Below are 19,991 nucleotides of genomic sequence, written 5' to 3' on the forward strand. Positions count from 1 at the left end.
GGAACACATCCAACAAAATACAGGGCATGACATTTTCTTCCAGTAATCTCTAGACCTAAGAACTACAGCATCAAGAATTCTAGAAAATGTCTCACTCTATAGAACTATCAGCTGCTCTGGGAGCAGAGTAAAACAAGGCTTGTATTTAAAACATTGTCTTCATAGGAAAATTCAGTTGTAATTCATACCAGTAGGAAATACTGTTTTTTATATCAACTTTTGAAATTTATCAGGTGTATTCATATAATAATGATGAAATAATATTTCTTCTGTTCCCTTCTTCCCTTCTGACTGAAAGAAGTCAAAAGAAGTAAAATGAAAAGATGGGCAGGAATGAATGCTATTAGTATTTTGGATTGCAAACTGAAGTATAGGTCAATAAGGAAGAACACAGAGCAGCTGTAAATACATTTTGAGGAGATGCCAAAGTCCTATTGCTAATTTTTAAATCAGGGTCATTGTAGTGTGTGTTAAAAGTAGTACAGAATTATAGCTTAGTCTTTCTTCTTTAACAATATCTGCAATTTAAACAGGAGTCACAGAGGTGTTCTACTATTGAAAGTCCATGTTTCTTTGACACAGGCCATACAGAAAATTGTTTGTACATGATTGCTTAAGGGACTAATGGAGTTGTGGGGGAGAAGCTAAAAACTTGGGTATTTTGACCTGAATAGTACTTAGTAAATAGTATTTAGTATTACTGACCTGCAGGCTGAATGATGAACTTGGTTTGACTTTCAAAGTCATTGGCGAGGAAGAGGGTTTTTTCTATTATTAAACAAAAACTCTTAAAAAACCAAACAGCAGAAACTTGAACCCCCAATACATTAATGAAAGAGGCTAGAATGGAATTTTTACATCTTCAAAATGGAGATGTATTCCAAATTACTTGTTTTCAGGAGCAGATGAAAATTGAGATAAATAACATGCTTAGGTAAATATTCCCAGTCCAAGTACTTAAGAGGATTAGTCTATTAAACTACTGGGATTAGAGCATTTTAATAAATATTTAAGAGTGAAATTTCTGTACACTAGAGGGTTGATATGATGTGTATCCTAGTAAAATGTGACAAAAATGGAAATACTCTTCATTATCATTAAGTGAAAATGTTATGCCAAAATTTGCAGGAATTAACATGGAAAATTGTTATGGATGGACTAAAGTAGGCATAGGCCTCTGTTGTGATGGGTGCAAATGACTGTATTTTAAACTAACTGAACCCAGGGAGGAGCAACATGTATTTGTTCTCCTGGAGCTGGCTTATTTTTGTTCCACAGAAATAAGTTTTTCTACTTACATGTTATTTAAACAATACTTCCAATTAAATCAACAAGATGTTAAGAGGAAAATAATCTAAAACTCCAGAGCCTAGCACTTAGTGCTTAGTGTCTGTTGTCTTCACTGTTTTTGGAACAGTTCTTACTAATTTTTTACTTACATGTGATGTGGTAAGAGTAAAACCTAGGTAATTATAGACACTGATTCAGACTTGAAGAGAGCGTGGAAGGGTGCTCTTTAGCCAAAGAGAAAATGCCAGAGCAAGAGACCTATTTAATGTTGGGGTTCTGATACTGCTTGTGCCTTGCCCCTGTTAAACTTCCTAGTAGAAGTTAATTCCTGTTGGCTTTAAAAAGTTTTTTTTTTTATTTTCACATAAAAAAATAGATTCTGCTGGTTAAGAAATACCATGAAATTGCTACAGCCAAAACTTCCCCAAATTGCTTCAGCCCTGTATGAGACTGCAGCAAAGCTGTGCTTCCCAGTGCAGTCAAAGTCATAAAGACTGTAGCATGCAGCGTGGTCTTGAGTTGTAAGGACATCACTGGCTTTCCCCTGTATCTCTCACAAATGATGTTGCCAAGACCCCCAGCAGTGTCCAGTACTCCTCTCAAATACGGCAAATGCCATCATTTTTATTTCACAGAAAAACTTCTGTCAGGAGCTGTAATTTCTGGTATATCAACAGATGTGCTCTGATACTGACTGGAAGCCTTGGACAAGGTACAAGGTACTTGTCAGCATATATGACTGCTCATCAAAGTGTTTAGAGAGAAAGTGATGATTGAACCTCAAATCATAGGTTTATCTTGGCTTTATTTCCCAGCCTACTGTTAGAGTTGAGAGTACAATTCCAAGCTCTTTCTTTAGGTTAAATATTGAGAGAGAGGAGGCATCAGCTGTATATCTTCAGTTATAGTTTAACATGCTGGTGATAATTACATTTTGTCAGAAAAAAACCTGTAGTTCTTTATAGTCAAGCCTCCACATTCAACTCCACCCCTCTCCAAATAAATAAAGTTCTGCCTTACAGCTTCTCTTCAGATTTTGAAAAGCTAAATTGAATAGGAATGATGTTAAAATGCATTTTTTTTGCAAGATGAGGCTATTGTATACCAATTCTCTCATCCCTGCTTGAGCAGTGGGTTTAGACAAGGTGACCTTTAGAGATCCTTTTCAGCTTCATTCTATCATTCTGTTACTCATGGATAAGTACTTGTGGGTTTGGTTTTTTCCTGTTTTTTTTCCTTTCTTTTTTTTTTCTCCTGTTCTTCTTGGCATTGTATCTTTCCCAAAGCATCACTATGACCCAGTATTTATACAGTGGTGTTACTTTTTTCCATATAGGAATGATTGGGGTGGAGGGGCTGTTGTTTTTTCCCCTCAAGCTTTGAACTGCCAGAAGAAAAGAGCTCTTTTCAAAACCAAAGAGTAATGCAAAGTGCTTCAGTTTTCCAAGCATCTGTAGTTCTATTTGAGTAGGGAAAAGCTGTATTTATGGTAACTGTTTGAGAAACCTACCTCTGAAGAGAAACAGAGAGGTAAGGATTTTATGACTTTTGTTTCTAGAGAGAAGACATGAGCATTGCAGTCAAGCTGTAATGTATCTTCTGCAAAATATGTCCCCTTATTGTAATGGATACTTGACTAATTTGTTTCACAGGGGTTATGTGATTCCATTCTGTTGTCCCTGCTATGTCCCTCCTATGTTTCATGGTGAAAAAGGCACAGTGCAGTAGCAGAAACAAGTTACTATAGCACTGGCTTTTGTGACCTCTTTGCTTCTATAATGAATCTTGAGAGCTTGATAAGAAGTGAGCGGCCCCAGAAGGCTGAAGGACAAAAGGCTGTGTGATGGACTCAGCTACTGGGCTTAGGGCTGCCTTGGAGCTTGAGGACATCTCTTGTGTGCTGCCAGTTTGAATCCAGAAGGAGGAATGAGTGCCCCAGGTCTCAAAAGTCTTAGGCAATGTTAAAATGCTGATAGCTGAGCAGTCCCATTAGAAGTGTCTCTGGTAACTGTGCTGCCAGTGATAACTTCCCCAACTAGACAGAAGGACAAAAAACCAGAAGCACAGTACTCACTGAAATGAGCATGGAGCAGTTTGTGTTAGTCCTCTGTTCTTTGATGAAAACTGGAACACAACTTTACAGAGTGATGTGCTGGCTTACTTTACGGAACTGTTGCAGTCATGCTTGCAGAAGGTGTGTATCTTCTAACAGGGAGCGTGGGAGAAAAACCAGTTACTAGACTTCTACACTTGAATGATGATTGTTGTGGCTAAGGAAAACTAAATCTTAGCTAGTGTTGATTAGCCAAGTTTTAGTACAGCTTTTACTGTAAAAAATGGGAGTTATTTTCCTCAAGAAGAAAATTTAACCTAATGAACCAGCTTTTATCATACATGATAGAAAAGGTATTTTCTTTCTTGCAAAAAAAAAAAAGAAAAAATCAAGAGGAATAGGTACAAGCAGTCTGCTCTACTAGAAGACTGTCAAAATATTAGTGACTTTCTTTGTTTTGTTCCAGTACTGCATTCTTCATCTCTGGGACTGTTTTTTTCCAACTATTATCAGCATCTAGTAGATATCCGAGGTTTTTTTTATGGCAGGAGGAGAACACTGGAACAGAGGGAAGTTTACCTGTTTTTGTGACACTTAGTAATGTGCCCAAAAAATACTTTGTTGGATTTGAGCTAGGGTGAAGTTCGACTATACGTGCCAAAAAAAAAAGAGCACAAAACTCTTGAAATTGAGATTATAACTCTTGGGTTTTTTCCCCAGTGATTGGAGACTTAACACAAGATTGCACACTTGATGTAGAGAGCAAGTGTTTGCATTATATATATTCTACAGGAGGAACAAAATCTCTTAATGCTGTAGCATAAGTGTTTCTAAAATACAGCTTTATTTCATTCTTTTAAGCTTCATATTCTTTCAAACTGACTCATTCATTTGAATTCTTCAATGCATCATCATACTATTTAAAGGTATATTTAAAGGTGTATTTGCTAAGAGTCATCTCTCTATGCTAAGGGATGTATTACTGTACGGGTTTCTTTTCTAACACATCTGACCCCTTGGCTGCAAAATAACACTCTGGACTTCTGTTTAAGAGTCTTCTTTCCTTAGCCATTTTTAGTGTAATTCTAAGCTTTTACAAGCCCTTAGCAGCCTATCAGTAATTATGTTTTAGCCCTTGTTTTAATCCTTATTAACTGACATTTACTTTGCAGAGAATGAATATTTTTCATAATTGCAGATTTAAAAATTGTTTTTGTGTCTGGGAGAAATTTCATTATTTCCAGAATACACGGAACTGTTTGGTGCTGATATTCATTCAGCTATCCATGTGGGGTGTTTTCTTCACCAGCTCTTTAGTTTTGGACTTGTAGCTTTTTGCCAATGCAAAAATTGCCTCCTGGAGTAGTATTATTAAAGAAAATACTATGTATTAATAAAATGTATACTCAAAATTTAAGTATTTTGACTTTTATATCTTCACAGAACCATTCTCATGATAATTTACTAGATGCTAGTGACTCAAAGAAACAAGCAGCTAATCAGCACAACTACCGTACGAGATATGCAGCAGAAGAAACTGCAAGGCCTGCTGAAGAATTGGAGAACGGACACAGTTCTTCAGATGTAAGAGCTTTATTCTTGAGACAGTCTTACACATTCCTTTTCTAAGCATTGAGCTACTGCTTCAGCTAATGAAATGTTTTAGTGGAAACTCAAGTTACATTTTTCATTGGGCGTTTCCTTTCACCTCTTTCGAAATTATGTTGTATTAGGTTTTCACGTGCTGTTGTATATGTTTAGCTTTGACTTAAAAAGTAATTGATAAAGGAGAAAAATGCTCATTTGTAAGGGTATTTTGCAAAGTACATGTGCAATTTGTAAGCCTAGTCAGTACTGCCCACGTGACCTAGCAATGTGGTCACCAACTTTAGGTGACCCTGTTTGAACAGGGAGGTTGGATATTATGACCTTTAGAAGTCCCTTCCAGCCTCAATTATTCTGTGCTTCTGTAACTATGGTAGAGAATGAGTGAGGAGTGCATAACGTTCATTGGGTTTTTGTTTGTTTGAAAAGATGTGGAAATAAGATGTTAAAAACACTTAAAATAATTTTTGAGAAGGTAAACTAACCTTGTCAAATGGTGACGAAAAATGTTGCTCTACACTGCATCTGGCCAGGCACAGCTATCTTCATACTTCTTTATATAAGTCCACTAAAGTAAAGGAACTTCCTGCAAACTAAAATTCCTTCTTAACATAAAACTTCTAGAATGCCAAATGATTATAACACATATAAAGCCTAGAAAAGTTTTCACTGTATTGTCATATATTATAGATTGAGCTCTAAAGAAAATCCTTTATTTTTCTCTGCTTCCCCCTCTGCCTCTTCCCAATGCCCTCTGCTCTCCTTATTAGGAAGGGGAGGTAGTTGTTGCCAGTGGTGGAACATCAGAAGATGACGAAAGAGCATGGCACAGTGATGGCAGTTCCAGGTAAGTGACAGTATATATAACATGCAGAGAAAATCAGAGAAAATTCTTTCTAAGAAAACGTTAATAATTTTTGCTGTAAACAGTTAATGAGTAAGAACTAACACTTGTGCAGATTTAGAAGAAAAAGTGAACAAAACCACAAAACTTTCAGGATTTAATTTTCAGTCATGTTGCTAACTAAAATTTAGGGAAGGTTTTTTCCTTATTTGCTAGAAGCAGAATTGTTTTGCAGGAAGGTATTTCTTTTCAGGCACACAGACACTTCAGGCAGGTAGTAGCAGTTGCATATGGCTCTCCATCTAAGCTGTGGTTCTTGAAATTAAAGAGCAAATAAGAGTATCCTTTATTTTTTCATTCAAAGCTATTCAAAACCAGAAGTCTTGAAAACAATATCCAGACTTCAGTGTTTATCATCCTGAATTGCTGAAGCAAACATAAGGTTTAATGGATGCTATAAGTTAAGTTTCTTGCAAGGTCAAATGATCTCAGGGCTTTTGGTATATTACCATTTAAACTGTAGATAGAATATAGGGTTTTAATCATCAGGGTTTTAACTATTAAAACATTGTAGTTAGCTAGACTGTTAACTGTGATCTTTTATTGGGTTATATTATGTAATCCAACACACTTTTTAACTTTAAGGGTTTAATTTCTTTTTTTTTTATTATATCATGTATAGTGACTATTCTAGTGATTATTCTGACTGGACGGCAGATGCAGGAATCAATTTGCAACCACCAAAGAAAATTCCTAAAATTAAAACAAAGAAAGCAGAAAGTAGTTCAGAGGACGAAGAAGGACCTGAAAAACAAAGGAAGCAAATTAAAAAGGAAAGGAAAAAGGGTATTGAGGAGAAAGATGGACCATCAACATCACCAAAGAAGAAGAAACCCAAAGAGAGAAAACAAAAGGTTAGATGTTCTTTGTGTATTACAGGTTGCTCATTCCAGCTGACTTAGAAATAATTGGATGAATAATTCAGTTACATATACAACTTAATATTGTCTAATTTTAAAACACATAATGACTTTTGCTCTTTACAAATGGTAATGAAAGACCTCTTGCAAGACAGATGACTATAATGATATGCCTTTTGAATATGATATATTTGATGTAAGGAGCACTTCTAATGTCCTTATTGCTATCCTTGCTCACACCACAAACTTCCTTTCTGTGGAAGCAGAGTGTTCAACTTCCAATACAATTGAGTATTGTTATGAATTGCCAGTATTTTTTACAGCTGTGCTGACTTGTCCTTTTATACAATTGCAATTTCTCTTAGATCTGCACAGCCATGTAATTTTTTTCTGTCAATTCTATGATATATGATATTTGCATTATGTTTGCCAGCATTGACTCCATCAAGGGAAATATGACTTGATCAGGATTTTGTTGTTGTCAGTATTTTGCTTGCTTTCTAATATAATTCCAGTTTAGATCAATACATAGAAATTTCCAGTGACTTCAGTTATTTTTGTGTTTTTTGAGAGGTTGTTTTGTTTTTAATTGTTAGATCTGAAAACTTCATTATTCCTTCTTTCTTTACAGAGACCAGAAGTGATCTATCTGGCAGATGTTAGTTGTTTTTGTAAACTTATAGCTTCTATTTTTCTAGTACCCAAAGAAGCTAACTGTATCATCTAAACTAAGTAGCTGTATTTTGTTTATTTATTAGGTTAGGAGTCCTCAGCATTTTTTAAGATAATTATTTCAGTGTTTTAGCCCTCATTAGAAGGTAGACTGACAAAAGAGCTGTTTGAACACAGAGGCTGGCACAGTGTCAGGTCAGCTGTGAATCTCTGGTATGGCATACAGGATGTCTATTCTTTGTTTTGGCTACTTTTTCTGTATTGTACATAGTCATTAGTTGCACTGTCAATACTAATAGTATATTGCTATTTACACAGTCTGAAACCAAAAGAAGTTATCAGAAGGAATAAGAAAGCAGATAGGAAAAATAGATGGTGGGGGACTTTTTAAATGATTGAAACTTGTAGTTTAGCTTCTTATTATAAAATAAAAAAATGGTTGACAGCCTAGTATTTCCACTTAGATTAAAACTTAAAGGAGTGTTTTGGGAATCTGGCATCCATTTCAGTCCCAGTTATTGAGATATGGGATGTCTTTTATTCAACAAGTACCAGGCCTAAATATTTCAGACTTTGAAAGCTGACCTGCTTATTTCTTGAGTAAGAAGAAAATATGAGGCTGGAAGTAATTGCAGAAAATCATTTCTCTTTCCTCTATCCCTAGGTAACATTAATTATACCTGTCATTCCTGACAGATGTTAGTCTTTGAAGTTTCTTGTGGTGGGCATTTGACCTCCTTACTGAGCAGAGAGCTCACAGACCTTTCTGGTAGAAAGTTCTTCCTCATTCTGACCCTGATTCAAAATTAGGTCTTTCCTTTGAAGAAAGAAGTTCTGACTGTAGCCACACACAGAATCCTAAAATTAAAAAAGGAATAGAGAAAAATTGACATTCATCTCTGTTAATGCATGGGTTTAATGATCTTGAATAGTGCTTACATTTCTTATCTCCCTCTACCAAAAATCAATCTAAAAAATGATACAGCAGCGAAGGACAAGGAAAGATCACCCAGGAAGATCAAAAGTACTGAACATATTTTTCTTGAGATCAGTCACAGAGGCTGACTCTTAGAAGGGAAAGAGTTTGGAAGAGATATGATGAAAAAACTTGTATAAAACTATCATGGTTTAGGAAGGAATAAATGCAGAATGATTTCCTTCCTTATTTTGTTACAGTGAGATGTTGCACCTGATGACGAAGACATAAAGCTCAAATATGAGCCATTTTCCCATTATACATCCCCCTCCCACCCCAAACCCACTTGAGTGTGTAGTCAGGTAGTGGAACTAATTACTGAAGGATTTAGTACAGTTTCAGAAATTATTTAATAAAGTCACTGGGAATAGTCCCTTCCTAATAAGTAACTAACATCAGACTTGGCTTCTAGAAAGCTTTAAACTGATGATTAATGTGTGAAGTTATAACAAGGGAAGGTTCTCTGGTTAAAGGCTGTTTCTTACCTTCCCATAATTCACCAGTTAGCTAGACACTTTGCTCTGATGCAGTGTACCAGTTTTTTGCAAGACAGAGCTACTTGAACCTCAGAATTCACAAAGTACTTCTATGTTATTGACTTACTACAATAGAAAAGTTCTATTTTGATTTTTTTTATGGGCTTTTTTTTTTTTTTTTTTTTTTTTTACTACATGTGTGCTTTTTCCTGTGATACTGGTGCAATCATCACAGTGCTTCTTGTCATGTGGAACCACATTTGAATTGGTGTAATGGAATTACATGTGGCATATCTTCTTTGCAGTCTGGAGATCCAGTCCTCCAGCAGTGGCTGTATGAAGTGGATTTCTGTACAGATGTCCAGGGTTGCTTTCTGTACACACACAAGCAGCCTTGCTCGAATTGTTGTACAAACCCCTGCTTTATCTGACTTACTGGATACAGACAAGCAGTGTGCACCTAGGAGAAGCAACTGCCTTGAGAGTCATTGCTTACAAGCATGCTATGTGGAAATGCATTGTGAAAATGCAGTTCCACAGCACTTTATAGTAAATATGCTAGTAGGTAATGTGGATGAACGCAATCCAGGAGATTTTTACATGATTTACCTAATAAATCTCTTCTCCTTGTTTTGTGCAAGGTTCCTTAATTGGAGGCAGCTGTATAATTTTAGTGCCTTTTTGGCCAGTGCAACCATGTGAATTTGGCTCAAGAGAATGACCTGCTTCTATTTTATCTTTTTGGGCATGAGACATAATTACTGGACTGTTACTAAATTCAGTTTTTGTTGGAGTTCGTCCCCACACACCCCCCCAAAAAATCTCAAAAGTCAGTTAAGATTAATCCTCACAGTAACAATAATTTTCTACTAATTCTTTATGTTTTCTTCAGAGGCTGGCTGTAGGAGTTCTGACAGAAAATGGTTTGACACTGGAAGAATGGCTGCCTTCAGCATGGATTACAGACACTGTTCCTCGGCGGTGCCCATTTGTCCCACAGATGGGAGATGAGGTATTGTAGTTTTTCCCTCTGTGTCCTTGCTTCTTTCAGTTTGTTTTTGCTTTTTGCATTTTCATCTGTGCATTTTTTTTCCCTGAAGGCTTATAATCAAAATATTTTGGATTTTCTTAGAAGCATTCTTTGGTCTGGCTAAAATTTGCTTTCGCTTCATTGTACTTAGAAAATATTCTGCATAGTGTTGCTTTAACTTTTCATTATTATTCCATGCTGTTGCAGTAGTGTTCCTTCTTATATGGTATTCAGTCTGTTGATTTCCTTATGACACCTGTAGACAAGTCGTGTGAAGTGCTTTATGTCATGAAAGTATTCCTTAATTGTAGAGCATTTAGTATCTTGAAGAACAGGTAAGAAATCAGGTATGAAATTAAGTCTGGAAAACATACTTCCTTTAGGACTTGGAAAAAACCCCAGGAATTAAGCCTCCTGGGGAAGGTTGCAAGTTTTTTTGCTTGTTATGATTGTTTTGATGTAATTTTTAAAAAAAGTAATTTATTCTGAAGAAAATCTCTGATATTGTCCTTGTCACTTGTGTTCCTGATATAAAAAACTTCTGCTCATCTCTTACAATGGAAAACCACGAGAAAAGTTTTGTATATATGTATTTTATCCAAACCAGACTGTAAATACTTCGTAAACATAACCCAGATGTCTCAAAATAAGGTAGCAAAAGGATACCCACCAGTTTCTGTTTTGGAATGTGTAGCAGGTAAACATTACAGTGAATTCTATGAATAAGTAGTATTAGGTAGAATGCAATCTTCAAAGCCAGAGTCTGTGCATGTTTCTTAAAAGCCCCTCAGGTTAAAATAAGAGGAAATAGCTGGCTTATGCTGTAATGGGCAGTGTGTGTTGTCTCTTTGGGGGGCAGCTTGTTTTCTGAGTTACTAAACAGAGTTGTTGTATAGCTCACACCTTGAGAATGCTGTTGGAGAAATACTTGACATGGTGGCAAAGTTGATTAACTTTGTTCCCAAGCTAAAGCTTTTTAGGAGCACCACCTCAGAAATGGAATCAGGAGCAGAGGTTGCATGTGCAAGCAGTTTTGTTTTTACTGGATCACTTCACTGATCCAGTTCACAGCACAGCTATGCAAAAATTACATCAGCAAAATCTAGCGAAGGAGGGAAGGAGCATTTCAAGTTGAGAGTTGCAGCTAGAGAGAATGCTTATGGATTGATACCCTCCAGGAAGCATGTTTTGGAGACTCTGCTGTTCAAAAGATCAAGTCCAAATAAATATTTTTGGTGCCTGATACCATCTGGATACAGTGAAGCAGCCAAGGATTTATCAGTACCATACTGCTCAGGAGACTTTAACATCGTATTGGTTTAGTAAGATAAACAATTGTGTTTGATTTGGCACCTGCTGAATACCATGTACAGTGTGTACTAGGAATATCTAAGTAGGGTACATCCTTTTGCTGAAAATGCTTTATGTGGGAAAACAGGAAGTTTTGTGCCCTGTGCCTAGAAAGTAGCAATAATTGCCCCAACAGAGAGTATGTTTGTCATCCAGCTGCTCTCTCTGAAATTCCATCTGTGATACTTGCCCTGCCTGGATTTACTTAATATGTGAAAAAAAAAAATATTCATCTAGAAAGTTACTTTTGAGATTCACAGAAATAAAGGGTTGGTTTAATTATAGAAATGTTGTGAGAAGAGATATTGTGTGGCCTTCCAATACTTTGTTGGATGGTAGGTATGTTTTGTAAGATTTGGGGAGAGATACATTTAAAATTTGTTCTCCAGCTGCACAAACAAATAAGGAAAAAACAGTAGTGCTATATTTAGTTACACTTAGTGTATGAGAATAGCACATACCATCCCATTTCCCTTTCTGTATAGTGCTGTTTACAGATTCTGCCCTGTGACTTGAGGAATGGTGAAAACACACCAGAGAGATGGGGTTCCAACTTCGATGTCTGAATACCCAAATACCAGGCATGTTTGTTGCAGTGTTCTGCTCTTAACACGATAAAAACCAGTTTTGTCTGGGTACTACAGCAAACATGCAGAAGCAGGAATTCATCAAGAATAAAAATATTATTTCTTGGGAAAAGACATGATTTCTTTTTTTTTTCACAGATATCTTTCCAGTTTGTTCTTCTGCCAGAACATGCAATGCTTAGAGTCATTTGCAAAATAAAGAATATTTCACTTCTGTAAACCGTGGGTTGAATTTATGTAGTGGTTTAGCAGAAACACTAAGTGTAGCAGGGATCATTTGTAGCCTGTGCTCTTTTCTTTGTTTTGATTCACTGGAATGTATGGGAAACAATCATCACAATGTTTAGACTGTAATGTAAATTTGCCTGCAGATGTTTCTCAGTAGCCTCTGTTCCTTTTCCTGACAGATAGATTCTGACAGTGCCTAGGAGATTCTCACTGCTTTCATGCCTTTTGTATCTGCTTACGTTTTGTCCCTATGAGGATATTATGCATATTGATTACTCTAAAAACAGAGATTTAAAAAAAATGTGGAGCTGAGCCCTCTATTTAAAAAAGATAAAATTTGCCATGTGACACTAGGAGTTCAGTACCTGTTAATGTAGAAACCTGGCAAAGACTTCTTTATAACGTTTTATGATACAAGATTTTTGGAAAGTAGGTAGGAATACAAATATTAGTGTGTTTATTTGTGTATTTTAAAACTTCAGTGATTTCTGCTCTGCTTTTTTTGTTGTACTGGACCTTTACATTAAAGCTGTCTTTCTGTTGTGCTATTAGATGGAAATCTCATGTTGGGACACTTGAAGAGAATCTTTTATTTGGCATAAATTGTAGCAAGAATACAGCCATTTATCAGATCTTTGTTCTAACTAGTTTGTGGAATCTCTGTTTCATATTTCAAATACATTCATTGAATACATGTTAATGGGTTTCAGCTCACTAACTCATTACAGTGATGGCTTATAATAAAAGCATTCATCCATGTGGTATGATATACAACAAGATCAAAGCAGAACTGGATTAGGCTTTGGATGTCTGAACCATGGAAATTTATACTAGAAGGATTAAAAAAATTAATAAGCATTGGAAATGTCTATTTTAATTTGTTCAGGCATTTGTTAGGCTATTTTTTCAGTGATATGGAAGCAAACACCAAAATCTTACCAGAACAATAACAGATATTTCCTTCTAGAATATATTTCTTGTTCAAAAAAATAAGCTAGATAGTGAATTTAGTGATACTTCATAATTAACTTAGGCTGTCCTGCAGTGATGTATAACCAGGTAGATTAGTGGAATTCTTGTTGCAGTCATTTAATTGCTCTATGGTGCAATGATAAATGGATGGTTTTGTTAGTGATTTTGTTGGCCTCACTCATGTGTAATTTAGGCTATTTTGTCCATACAGAAAATTATGTTCTAAGTATTTTCTGCTTATTTTGGTAAATGTTTCTATAATAGCTTTTTAAATTTTCCTCCACTTAATTTTTGAGAACCTCTGACTTTGGCAGGAAAACAGACAGAAAAGTTGATGAAATAGAAAGTACACACATTGTATGGCAGTGACTTTTTAGCATTTCAGCTCCATAGAGTCTTTGTAGGATAACTGTCACATTTCACTTTTAGGTTTACTATTTCCGACAAGGTCATGAAGCATACGTTGTAATGGCCAAGAAGAACAAAATTTATAATATTAATCCCAAAAAACAACCGTGGCATAAAATGGAATTGCGGGTATGATGACTTCTTTTTTGTTTGTATCTTAATATTACACAAAAAAAAAAAAAACACCAAAAAAAAAAAAAACCACCAAAAAAAAAAAAAACCCAAAAAAAAACCAACCAAAAAAAAAAACCAAAACAAAAAAAAAAAAAAGCCAACAAAAAAAAAAAAAACCAAAAAAACAAAACCCAAAACCAAAAAAAACAACTAACTGGAAGTAAGTCCCTGATACAAGTAGATCTAGTGCTCTTAATATTGTAAGATAAGGGGAAAAGTTTAACTTGTAGTCAAATGAAATCAGACCTTAAACTGTCCTACTTTTTGTATCAGCTTGAGCAGATAAGATGGTTATACTTCATAGCAAAATATTTTCAAACATATTGCATTGCGAAATAATAACTCGTTGTGGAAGACTAAATTTCAGATTCTTGATTTTCACGTGATCTGGCAGAAATATAGTACATTCAGTTACCCATGTTTTCATGTTTCAGAAAGCTATTTCAATTAACTTCAGTGGTGGTACATAGTATTTTGTTTATTCTAGGAGCAAGAGCTGATGAAAATAGTTGGGATTAAGTATGAAGTGGGATTGCCTACTCTCTGCTGTCTTAAACTAGCTTTTCTTGACCCTGATACGGGTAAACTGACTGGAGGAGCCTTCACCATGAAGTAAGGAAAGCAATATTGTACGCAAATTGGGGGTTTTCTTGGATGGGGATGGCCAAGGGGGTGTTGAGGTTGAAAGTTAAATGATTACATTAATATTGACCTTGTGCTTTTCAAGTGTTGATTTCAAAGTGTTAATTTTTTATGTGCTTTATGTTATGCTTTTGCTGTTTTATTGCTTAATAGTTATGTGTTCTCTTGTAATTAGGTACCATGATATGCCAGATGTCATAGATTTCCTAGTTTTGAGGCAGCAGTTTGATGATGCAAAGCATAGGCGATGGAATATAGGTGAGTTGTGGGGAAAGTTGTGTGCTGTGGTTTTGTTTGTTTGTTTTTCTAAGTGTCTACCTATTTTCATGATAGCTTTCTTAAAAGTAGGTTATGGTAAAGAAATCCTAATACTATACTGAAGTCAAAGAGCAAGCTCTGCCCATAGTTAGCTGGGGAGTTCTACTTAGTCCTTGACCAAAGTGGCAGCAAACAAGCTAAATATTGCAGGTGATCTTTAAAAGAAAGTGCAAAGAACATTTCATTTGTATATTTGCAGAGAGAATAGTTAGGGATAGATTTTAGGAATGTGGTGTTTATTGCTAGCTGAAAACTTTTTGTAACCTATCTATTGTTTGTATCTAGGGTTTTTTTTTGTTTTTGTTTTTTTTTTTTTTTTGTAATTGAATCACCTCCTACAACTGCGTTGCTACTAGGATTATTTTTTACCAATTTCTGAAATTTCTGCTGAAAACATAGGAATACTTTTCCAAAAATTGCAAATTGATGTCTAGATTGTACAAAAAGAATGCTCTTTCCATCTTCTTATACTTTTGGAATTCTTTTCTAAACCATGTGGTTTAACTTCACTGAAGCATATATAGTTAAAATTCACTGCCAAGTGATGAGGGAATGACTTGGATTCTTTTTACTTTGCCTGTGCCCAGTTATTTTGGAATACTGGATATTGGAACAATGCCCATGAGTGGTAGGTCCTCCAGTCAGATCTATTTCCAAGTCAGCTTATCCATATGATGACAAAGATCACCTTTCAGCCATAGAATGAATTAATCTCCTGTCCTTTGATCTCCTTAGGTTGTATGCCTCAGCACTATCCTTAGGTTGGGTACTTTCTAATGTATAATTACATGATGCCATAGGAATAAGTTCCATATCATTTCATACTTTACACTATGTTGTCTGAAAAGATAGCTCATCTTCAATTCTGTAGGGAATTTGGTAAAGATCCTAGACTTCTGATCCAATAAGAAATGTAAACCTTGTTTTCTTCTCAAAGATCATTTCAGTTTCAAGATCTCACAAGTGACAAGGTTGATGAAGATCTACTAATAGGTCGCTAAGCTTTGCTCTTTCCTTATGGTTATGGATCTGTGGTCTTGTCTTCCTCTGCCACACCATGTTTTTGCACAAAATCACTGCAGCAGCAGCAGAATGATTGCCATTGTTTGTTTGTGAACAGCCTAGCCAGGCTTCCTGAGCTCATTCTGTATTTCAAGAAATTTGCAGTCTGGAATAAATCCAAGCTACACAGAAAGTATTGGAAGTACCAGGACCTTTTATCAAGCTTCCAGTGCAAATAATGTGAATTTTTGTTTTTGTTTTGGCTTTGTTTTAGGGAAGAATATCTGCGTATCTATTATATTTTTTAATATTAAATTTGTATAATTGTATGAATCCTTTTAGAAAAAACAAACATAAAGTTTGAAATTACAGGTTCTTATTTGCATTCAGATTCTATTTACTGCATAGCTGTATCTTACTATAGTTAAACTTCAAGTTTAACGATAGTAAGGCGTAGTTAAACTTTTCTAAGTTTCGCCCAGGTATTAAAGAGTTGAACACTTGGGCTAAAAGCTATTCCAGAAGTATTCCTGCAACTTCAGCTGTGTGTCTAGGACAGGTGTGCATGCCTGTCTCTTACATAGCAGCCACTGTGAGTTGCACATACATTTTTTGTTATCTTCAAGTGAACATTATTCAGGCATACTCAGTTCTGGAAAACTGCACTAGAGCCGCCTTCTTCTGAGAGATTTTGTACTGCCCTCTGCATAGATGAGGTAGCACAGAGGACACGGGGAAAGTAGAGATTCAGGAGATGGTTCTTTCACTGATGTTGTTTTCTGCTTTAGCATTCTGTCTGCACGAATGCTGTGGCTCTTGAGACCTTAGAAGCAGCTGCCACTATCTGCCTCTTTAAGTGGTTTTGATCTGCTTAATATTCAGCTCAGTGAAATCACTCCTAGTTGTACCTATGGACGTTCCTTTGTAAAACTGATCACTAGGGAAGGCTGTATTGGAAAACTGTAATTTTACAGCTCTTCAGAAAATAAATTATTCTTTCAAAATAAAGCATCATCCCTTATTTACATTTTTGATCTTGCATTTCAGATATTTCTGGTTTACTTGTTTCTCTTCAGCACAATTAGGATTATTAATAGAAGCTTTATAATTGTCCTGAATTACTAGTGATCCATTAAATTCAATTTTTTTTAAAAATGCAGTAAAGAAAGCAGACCATTTTTGAGACTATATTTACTTCCTATTTCAGACAACTTCAGCAAGCATTTGGGCAGGGGGTGGATGTATTGAAATGGAATAAATACTGCAGCAGCTGAGAGTGTGTATATATTCAAATCTGACATAAAAATGTGTAGTTCTTGGAATCTCAGGCTTAAATTACATTTTTTCCTGTATTGAACAGAATACTACACTAAAATGGTTTCTTAATTTTGTGGCATGTGTTGTAGAAAATGTTAGCATTTATGATGGTGTGTAATACATGCATTCTCATGTGTAATTTTTTTTAATAATGTTTCTGACCTTTTTTCTCAGCTGTGTGAATGCTTTGTGGTGGTGAAGCCATTGCAAGTCACAGTAAATTACTTTGCTAACCTTTTGAGCAAGCTTTAATAAATTTTATTCCATTATCAGTCAGATTGCCTGCATAGTAAAGAGAATGAACCTCTTGAGTTACATTTGCATTGCTGAAAAAGCACTTCAGAAACTAAAGACGACGAGCTCAGCAGCTTGTAAAATATTCCCCATACAGAAGTGTCATAGTGCTCAGTTATTTTAAGGTAGCATGTAGTATTTAATGCAAGTAGATTTGAGTTTTAAAGGAGTCTTAAAGCATTGAAATGTCTTACCTTTTATATGAAATTAAGAAATAAATTAATAAATAAAGAATATGTAGGTAGATTTGCAAATAAGTATTTTTCTAAAATGCTATATTAACTTTCATTTTTGTTAAAAAACAATTTTCAGAAATAATTTAATAGTTTGGTTAGTTTTTAACTGAGCATTGACTTATGCTTGCCTGCCTACAGTTTTCCAATATTCAGAAGGATTTCTGTATTTAAGATCAAGCCAGATATCTCTAAACCTGCTTTTCTGGGAGGGTAGCATGCCTTATATTGACAAAATTATTTTGTGTTCTTACCTAGGTGATCGTTTCAGGTCAGTGATAGATGATGCTTGGTGGTTTGGAACAATTGAAAGCCAGGAACCTCTTCAGCCTGATTATCCTGATAGCTTATTTCAGTGCTACAATGTCTGGTTAGCAAATTTTTCTTCAATCTTTTTAATGTAAATTAGTTATTTCATTTGAAGTACTGACTGAGAAACTTACTTTCATTAAATTCAGTCATGCATCTCACTGTACCAGTTTATTATAATATTCTGTGGTGTATAAATTAAAGTTTTGTTACAAACATTAAGTAATTACATTGTTGAAGCAATATTAGTAGATAATTTAAGTGTGGTTATTTTCAAGCTGGGACAATGGTGATACTGAGAAGATGAGCCCTTGGGACATGGAGCTGATACCAAGTAATGGTATGTTACCTCATTAATATAATTTGCTTTACAAGTGTTTTTTAAAATTAAAATATATGTCATACATAAACAATCCTGTTTTTTGGGGGAAGTGGGAAAAAGGTCCACTTGAAATGTAAGCCAGTGGCATTTAAAGAATATCATTAAATCAATTACTAAACTAAAAAATAATCGAAGATAAAAGAACTAGGAAAACACAGCCATGCTAGATAAACTGAGTGATGTTGAAAATAGAAATAATACAAAATTTGCTATTGATAATGTACAGTTAAACTTAACTCTTTGTACAATTAGGAAGATAAACCCATGCCCTAGGTTAGCTTGACGAAACTGCTGCTTGAAGATAAGTCAGCATTCCTGCAGCTATTCAGTGCATTGCAGATGCAACCTGTGCCTGTGAGAGAGTTTGGTAATAGCAGCATTTTCCTCCCCCTCTGGCCCAGCACATGTAGCAGACACAGAGGCTGCAGAGTGGACAGCATAGCATGGGCACTATTGACATGTTCACAGTTTTTTGCTTAGTTGGTCAGGTTTTTCTAAGACTTCATAGAACTCTTGTTAAAAAGTAAAGTAGAATCGGCATTTTTTCCATGTGTTTTCCATTAAACGTTTGATAATATTGTCTCTTGAAGGAAAGCATAAATAATTCATAATTATTTTAATTTTAATTGCGTTCATTTCAATTTTTTATTTTGGTTCAATCCTTCTTTTAATAGGTATCTCTTTGTCATAAGTAAAAGAGAGGTGTTAGTGATAACATGATGAAAATAAATAATTAAAATAGACTGCCCCTGTTTACTTTTTAGTAAAGGCCAATTCCCATTGTCTTAAGAAAGGAAAAACCATTTTCAGATAAGGAATAGGTACTGATTAAAATACCTAAACCTGAATCTGATTTTTTTTGCTATATTCACAAATATCAGCATTTGTTATAATTCTTAAAATTGTTAAGAGGACTGCTCAACATCATACTTGAAAAATCTGCTGTTACAGTATAAACTGTCAAAATTGGTAGGTCCTCAAGGATGCTAAGGTGATAAGATTATTAATTTGCATACTCAGGAACAGTGGTTTTAGTATTTGACCTCAAAACTGTGGCAGTGTAGAACCACTACCTGGAGAATGTTTTAGCAGCAATGTCAAAGTTACCTTAAACTCTCTCTGAAAATCATCTGCCATTCCTTACCAAAATAACTTATTACCAAGAGTATTGGCTTTTAAACACAGAATAAAACCAAAACCAAACCACAAGCTTTAACTGTGATAAATGAGTGTCTTAGTTGGTTCTAAAATAAATTTTACAGTTAGTATTTGGAAGAGGATAAATCTTCAGGGAGGACCTCTACACCAAACTGCATAGTAAGGATTTAAATGTAACACAGAATAATATACAGGATACTGGATACATCCAAAAAGTCTTTGAACAAATCAAGAACTATGCATTCATAAAAAATTATTTCATGGTATATTTGATTTACAGGTATGTGTATTACACAAGATACAAACATTTATGTTTTATTTCATTTTCATATTACATTCCAGCTGTATTTCCAGAAGAACTGGGAACTAGTGTTCCTTTAACTGACGATGAACGTAGAACACTGCTCTACAAACCTTTGGATGGAGAGTGGGGTTCCAGGACCCGAGATGAGGAGTGTGACAGAATTATTGCAGGGATAAACCAGCTTATGACTCTAGGTGAAGTTTGAATAATATGGGAAATGTTTTTGGCTTATGTTTTTTCAGATTATGATCATGTGCACTTCTGACATTACCAAAATGAATGTGATAAAATACACATTTAACCTCTTGATTAACAGTAACAAAACTTTCTCATTGAACATTTTTGAAATTTTTTTATAGTGAGTACTTATGAAACCTACATTTTTTCCTGTTTTCCACGGTAACTGTTGTTTTTGGGTAGATAATTTGACATATGCTAGGGGTTTGG

General features: G+C 35.2%; 1 protein-coding gene across 3 annotated transcripts in view; it reads left to right on the forward strand.

The window, feature by feature from the left end:
* LOC121339981 (pleckstrin homology domain interacting protein) overlaps nt 1–19,991 on the forward strand; it is a 106,606-nt gene that overhangs the window by 67,867 nt on the left and 18,748 nt on the right. For all 3 annotated transcript variants that reach the window (XM_041412280.1, XM_041412282.1, XM_041412281.1), the window contains exons 21-30: nt 4,787–4,927; nt 5,719–5,795; nt 6,475–6,706; nt 9,729–9,848; nt 13,433–13,540; nt 14,073–14,197; nt 14,403–14,485; nt 17,650–17,761; nt 17,979–18,040; nt 19,583–19,738. In XM_041412280.1, the coding sequence (XP_041268214.1) occupies nt 4,787–4,927; nt 5,719–5,795; nt 6,475–6,706; nt 9,729–9,848; nt 13,433–13,540; nt 14,073–14,197; nt 14,403–14,485; nt 17,650–17,761; nt 17,979–18,040; nt 19,583–19,738 (1,216 nt within the window). The remainder of the gene's footprint in view (nt 1–4,786; nt 4,928–5,718; nt 5,796–6,474; nt 6,707–9,728; nt 9,849–13,432; nt 13,541–14,072; nt 14,198–14,402; nt 14,486–17,649; nt 17,762–17,978; nt 18,041–19,582; nt 19,739–19,991) is intronic.

This window comes from Onychostruthus taczanowskii, unplaced genomic scaffold (genome assembly GCF_017590055.1).
Source record: "Onychostruthus taczanowskii isolate IOZ18803 unplaced genomic scaffold, ASM1759005v1 scaffold39, whole genome shotgun sequence".
NCBI lineage: Eukaryota > Metazoa > Chordata > Aves > Passeriformes > Passeridae > Onychostruthus > Onychostruthus taczanowskii.